The 6,630-nt window shown below is 39.5% G+C and overlaps 1 protein-coding gene across 1 annotated transcript in view; it reads left to right on the forward strand.

Moving 5' to 3' along the window:
• The window catches only part of LOC108290543 (tripartite motif-containing protein 43), an 8,512-nt gene extending 2,761 nt beyond the window's left edge, over positions 1-5,751 (forward strand). The window contains exons 3-7 of the mRNA XM_017510394.2: positions 923-1,018; positions 2,093-2,323; positions 3,317-3,339; positions 3,863-3,960; positions 5,059-5,751. Of these exons, the coding sequence (XP_017365883.1) occupies positions 923-1,018; positions 2,093-2,323; positions 3,317-3,339; positions 3,863-3,960; positions 5,059-5,552 (942 nt within the window). The 3' untranslated portion in view covers positions 5,553-5,751. The remainder of the gene's footprint in view (positions 1-922; positions 1,019-2,092; positions 2,324-3,316; positions 3,340-3,862; positions 3,961-5,058) is intronic.
• Positions 5,752-6,630: the final 879 nt, after the last annotated feature.

Consider the following 6,630-nt stretch of genomic DNA (forward strand, 5'->3'; position numbering starts at 1 on the left):
GCCTTGGCCTCCCAAAGTGCTGGGATTACAGGCTTGAGTCACCGTGCCCAGCCTTTTTATTTTTATTTTTTTAAAATATATTTTATTGCATTTTAGATTTGGGGGTACATGTGAAAAGCATGCAGGATTGTTGCATAGCTACATATGTGGCAATGTGGTTTGCTGTGTGGAGAAATAGGAATACTCTTACAGTGTTGGTGGGAGTGTAAATTAATTCAACCATTGTGGAAGACAGTGTGGCCATTCCTCAGGAACCAAGAAATAGAAATTCCATTTGACCCAGCAATCCCATTACTGGGTATATATCCAAAGGATTATAAATCGTTCTATTATAAGGACAATTGCACACGAATGTTCATTGCAGCACTGTTTACAATAGCAAAGACTCGGATCACTCCATTCTTTACTCAGTGCCAGGTGCTTTTGGAGGTACTAGTGATGACAGTTTGAGTACAATATGCAACTATGCCTTCATGGCGCTTGCACCCAAAAAGAGGGTGATTAAGTAAATGTCATTATTATTTTGACTCTACAGTGTAATGCTAAAAGCAGTGAAAAGCTAGCAAAACTACAAGTGCAAAGAAATGTATTTTGGACATGTATTTAGTATTACTCGACAAACAAGGGCATAGTACACTACAAAAGCTGGGGGCTAGCGTAGTGGATTCCGAAGCAGGATGTTTCACTGAGCATTATCTGGGTTACAAGAAATCGTCACTTAGCAGCTGCCGAAACAGTTATACATGCTGAAACCTCAGAATGGAAAAGTATTAATTGAGGACGAGCAGTGATAAATTTTGTTTTTCCGTTTTCCTCTCTCTAGTGCATTTATATATTGTATCCCTTGCCTGCATACCTCACTCAGGGTGTGGAATCTATGGTATTTGATTTTCTGTTGTTCACCCTCATATTTCTTTTGTAGGAGAAGCTCTTAAAGCGAATGAGGATTTTATGGGAAAAGATTCAAGAAAATCAGAGAAATCTAAATGAGGAGAGAAAAAGAATCACCCTCTGGAGGGTAAGTATGAGATCATGTATCCTCAGGACGTGCTTGAGACAGACATGCTGACAACAGTTATATTAGCAACTTGCGTTGAAATTCCCATATGCCAGATTTTGTCATGTGTTCATCCATAGGCTGGAAAACAGCCTGCCTGTTCAATATAACAATTGTTCACGTGTTGTAGAAATGTTTTTCATGTAAGTAAAAAATAAATATAAATTCTGAAAGGCAAGTATGTGCTTAAAATTAACGGGTATTTCAGGCAGAGTTTTCTGTGTGAGATGAATTATGTAATATTGAGTAAATAGTATATAATTGAGAAATAGACATTTAACGGTGAATATGATGTTGCTCCTAGGTAAGGCAGTGGGTGGGAACAGTAATTTAAGCAAAATGCCTCTGCTGGTGAAATCTGATAGCGAAGGTCCCAGACCACGATGCCAGTTCAAGTAGGAGAAAACGTAACAAGACGAAAAGCTTCGGAGAAGGGACAATAATGACTGGGGGGAGTGAGAGAATAAATATGTCAATATTGGGAGGAGAAACACAGTGGAATAGGGATTCATGGTGATAGAATGGCAGGGCAATACAGAGCCTGCGGATTTAAACAGAGGAAAGAGAGGAGGCAGAAAAAAGGTAGTTTCAGAGATGAGGGTTAAAATGTTTACTAAGATCTTTTTTTGTGTGATGGCTTCTGATCCTGATTGTAAAATACTAACAACATTTCTACTGAGAGTGGCTGTTTAGGCTGTGAAGTACAAAGATTTGAGGCCACAAAAGCTAATTGAGTAGTAAAGATTATATACATTATTGATGACAATTTAACAATCAATCAAAAATTTATGTATTTTCTAGTAGTATTTCAGATTTGAAAGAACATATATTTAAACACGTAAATCTAAAGGGTTTTTTTGCAGGTTTTCAAGAACTAATGAATTAGATAAATTTTGGAGAGAAGGTCTTGTTTAACTCATCATGTGGTTTGTAAAGAATAAAAAACAGCTGAAGGAAAGAGCAGGATGAATTTGTGGGTTCTGTGAGGTGGAAGTAGACCTGGGTATGTAACCTACAAAATTCATGTCCCTGCAGGGCTATGTGTATGTCCGGGCACTGATGACCAGGGATGAGTATAGAAAGCAACATCCAGTTCTCCATAAGGAAGAAAAACAACATTTAGAGAGACTATACAAGGCACACAAAGAGATATTTCCGCAACTCCGGAGAAGTTGGATCGACAAGTATCAAAAGAAGAAACACTTGAAAGAAATGTATCAGGAACTAATGGAAATGTGTCATAAACCAGATGTGGAGCTGCTCCAGGTAAGAACTGAGGCTGTCTCTTGAGACACTTTGTATTAGCTGATATTTGCATCTTTGCCTTCCATTGGGTACCAAAGACATATTTCTTGGTGTCCTCCATTGATGGTAAGAGTCATTCTCACCTGGTTATACTGATAAATTACAACTCCTAACTTAATCATGAAAACAAAACCTTTATGGAACTGTACAAATAGATTTCCATTGAACCTTTTCTACCTCAAGCTTTTTTCTCCAGTTCATTTCATTTAAACTGTTGAAGAAAAAAATTTCATGTGAAAATTCTATTTTTGTCTCCATGGGATAATACGTAGAAATTACGGGAAAACTAACATTTCTTTCTTTCTCCTATTGGGGAGTCCTAGGTTTGAAATGTCCTTGATTTGAGCCACATTAGCCTTTGGAGACTGGCCCTGAAAAAAGAACGCAGGGTAGACAGCTGCAGCAATGCCCATTCACCACTCACATCTTTCTCTCTCATTCAAATTCAGGGTCCTGAAGTTATCAGAAATGCATTTTATGAATAGGTTTTACTAGTATGAATGTTGGAGATGTGAATACATTTAAAAAGAGCTGCAGTGGTAGTATGTGGTACTTCTAAAGTTTTCAAAACCTAAAGCCTAGATGGGCAGGATAACAAGTTGTTTGTTCATCTGTTTGTTTGTTTTGAGAAACAGTGTTGTTCTGTCACTCAGGCTGAAGTGCTGTGGCACAATCTAGACTAACTGCAACCTCTGTCTCCTGGGTGCAAGCGATTATCCTGCCTTAGCCTCTTGAGTAGCTGGGACTGCAGGCGTGCACCATGATGCCCAGCTGATTTTATTTGTATTTTTAGTAGAGATGGGGTTTTACCATGTTGGCCAGGCTACTCTGGAACACATTATCTCAGGCTATCCACCCATCTTGACCCCCAAAAGTGCTGGAATTACAGGTGTGAGCCACCACACCCGGTCAGAATAACAACTTTCTAAAATCTTTTTTTCTCTCTCTTTACAGGATTTGGGAGACATCATGACAAGGTATGTTTTGGCCATCATGGTAAGCTGAAGCACAAGGCATGCTATGAAAAACATCAAGCAGTTTCCAACAAAGTGAAAACATGCTTTATTAAGGGCATAATGTGTCAGTGTGACTTTGTGTGTATGTTTGTGTAGTCATGTGTTTGTTTGTTATGTTGAATATGTTAGCCTATGCCCTCTATCAGACGTTAATCTTTCTTACTTTCCCGAGTGACTCGGGGTAATGTTTCAAAGAGTTCAATGCAGAAGTTGCTGGAATATAGTTGCCTATTTTTAGGATTCAGAATCATAATTAGAGACAAACTATTTGGTGGCATGTAGGGAGAGAGGCAATTATCTTTCAGTGGCAGGACAGAAATGGAGTGAATCGTTAGAAAATTTCCCTAAGAGAGCCACAAACCCATCCTAGCATGGTGGAGTTATATTAAAATATCAGAAGTGGCTTTGAATGAAGGGTTTTCTGTTGGAAATGCTTAAACACAGAAACCAGAACGGTTAACCAACTGCACCTGCTTCCTTGCAGGAGCGAGTCCGTGCTGCTGAGCATGCCCCAGCCTGTGAATCCAGAGCTCACTGCAGGGCCCATCACTGGACTGGTGCACAGGCTCAACCGCTTCCGAGGTGAGTGTCACCCTCTTGCTGGGACCAACATGTATATCTTCAGTTATGGTTTTCTATGGGCAGCTTTCCCAGTGTAATGATCTTTCATCTAGAAGAAGAGAATCGTCTGTGAAAAGTCTTTATAGTTAAAGTTTCACTATCATCAAACAGACAAAATTAAATGAAAGCTGGTGAAATGTAATAGGAATCAGCCATATAACAAATGACTTAGAAAAATTAAACATGCAGAAGGGCTCCTTAGGACTTAGAACCATTCTCTGATACAATTTCATGTATACAAGTATTACATGAGGTATGCAGGACTGAGTTAATTCAAGACATTTCAATTTCAAATTGAGTGCCACTAATGATTGTGATTTGGGTGACGGTGTTTATTTTTAAGTACATTTCAGGTGAAGTTTCATAGCATTTGTAATTTTAATCATGTGCATTTAAATCAACTAAAACATACATGAATAACTTACATAACAGTGCAAAAACTGAGGAGCCATGAACAATAGGAAAGTGATTTGGTGGGTGATGAGGCCTTAGATAGAACTCCAGGGTAGATCATGATCAATCAGGCAGATAAAAGAAGTCTGTGCCTGAATGTGGCGTGAAAGCCAGATAATTCTTGCAAGGAATCTACACTTTTCATTAGGCGGATTCAGATTTTCTCTTTAGGTGTGAATTTGCTAGCATAAGTGGCAGATCATAATATTTCTGGCAAATTGATAACTTTGTTATTTAGGTTTGAGAATGGCTTCCCACCTCATCTCCTGTCCCCAACCTGCTGCTCTGCCCTGACAGAGAAGAGGCGTGGACATAAATTTTATTGCTATGGACTTGGCTGCAGTGCAAGATCTTTTAGTTTTTCAGTTGTTAAAAAATGTAGCTAACTAGACATAGGTGTGACCGTCCTCCTCTTCATAGTCTTTGAATTTATAGAAATAGAGATCATTGCAGTTTAGCCACTTATTTGTGCAGATATCCTAACACCCTTTGATTCCAACATTTTTCCAGACAAAAGTTGCCTTTTAATCATGACATGTGTTTTCTAGTGAGAGTCTCTTTCTTATCTGAACTGCTTTTCACTGGAACATTCTCTTTTTTCTACAGTGGAAATTTCCTTCGATTATGAAGTAAGCAATCACATTATCAGGCTGTTTGATGATGTGAGAAGTTGGATGAGTAGAGCTGACCGGGAAGGTAGATCTTTGAATTCTGACAGACCTGACTACTTTGCTGCATGGGGAGCCCGGGACTTCTCCTCTGGGAAACACTACTGGGAGCTGGATGTGGATGACTCTTGGGACTGGGCTCTGGGAGTCTGCAAGGACTCCTGGATAAGGAAGAATGGCACCATGATTACATCTAAGGACATATTTCTTCTTATATGTGTGAAGGTGGATCATCATTTCCGTCTCTTGACCACCTCTCCAATGGTTCCTCACTATATAGAGAAGCCTCTGGGCCGGGTTGGTGTGTTTCTGGATTTTGAGAGTGGAAGTGTGAGTTTTTTGAATGTCGCCAAGAGTTCCCTCATATGGAGTTACCCGGCTGGCTCCTTAAATTTCCCTGTCAGGCCTTTCTTTTACACTGGCCACAGATGATCAGGAGGAAGAAACTGACTGTTTGGGAACTGCATGTACAAGGGAGCCCTTCACTGTTGAGGCAAAGGAATCATACTGTTCAGGCTTTTTTTCTGCTTTAGTGTTACCTCATTTCATTGCTATTAAATAAAAAATATGTAAAATGCAAAACATTATTGCACGCTTTCTTACAATTAAAATAATCTCTTATGGCCCATTACCTGAAACATATATTGTGGTTTTCCACTGTTTTGGTAATTTATTGGATGGAATTCTGGAAATATGTGGGTGCATGATTCGGACTTAAAGATCTCATGCAGGAACACAATTTGCACATCATGGACAGACAGGAGTTCATAAAATGCACTTGTAAGCGTGAGAGCTCCCCTCCTACTGATACAGTAAGTTCTACATCTCATTACCTCAGGGGGACAAATTCATTTTACACAGAAGTTTTCACTGACTCTTTGGGCCAGAATAGGGATTTAACAGTCATGTGTCCTATGGCGACAAAAAGACACTATTAGGCGATTTGATCACTATGTGAACATGAGAGTGAACTTACAAAAACCTAGATAGAATATCCATCTACAGACATAGGCTAAATGGTACAGCTATCGCTTCTCTGAGAACTTGTTTGCAATGTCTGAGCAACAACCAAAAGTGTTTAGCCCACATTGACTTCTGTAGCTGTTTAACAAATCAAACCCAGGGAAAAATAGATGAGCAGACTGTCTGCTTTTACATGTGTATATACTTCCAATTCACAGATTGTGAATTCTCACTGATAACCTAGACCTGAGTCATAGAATGGCCCATTGGAGATGGATTTTAAAGGGAACGTACGAGGAGCTGAAGGAAATGGGCCATAACCAAGAGGTGGAGCTACTCCTGGTACTGACTCACCATGGGGTATCAGGATGTTGAACATTCACATGCACAGGTGTTTTTCCCCTCTCCTGAAATGCATTCTTCACTTTGTTTCCATGATTTGTTTCCAGAAACACATTTCCATAACTAATCCTACTTTGTGGATGTAGTCCCTCCAGGGAATTTTACCAGAACAAAAGTTCCTCTTACTTTATCCACCAGCGACAAA

The sequence above is a fragment of the Cebus imitator genome, unplaced genomic scaffold, assembly GCF_001604975.1.
Source record: "Cebus imitator isolate Cc_AM_T3 unplaced genomic scaffold, Cebus_imitator-1.0 Scaffold438, whole genome shotgun sequence".
NCBI classification, from domain to species: domain Eukaryota; kingdom Metazoa; phylum Chordata; class Mammalia; order Primates; family Cebidae; genus Cebus; species Cebus imitator.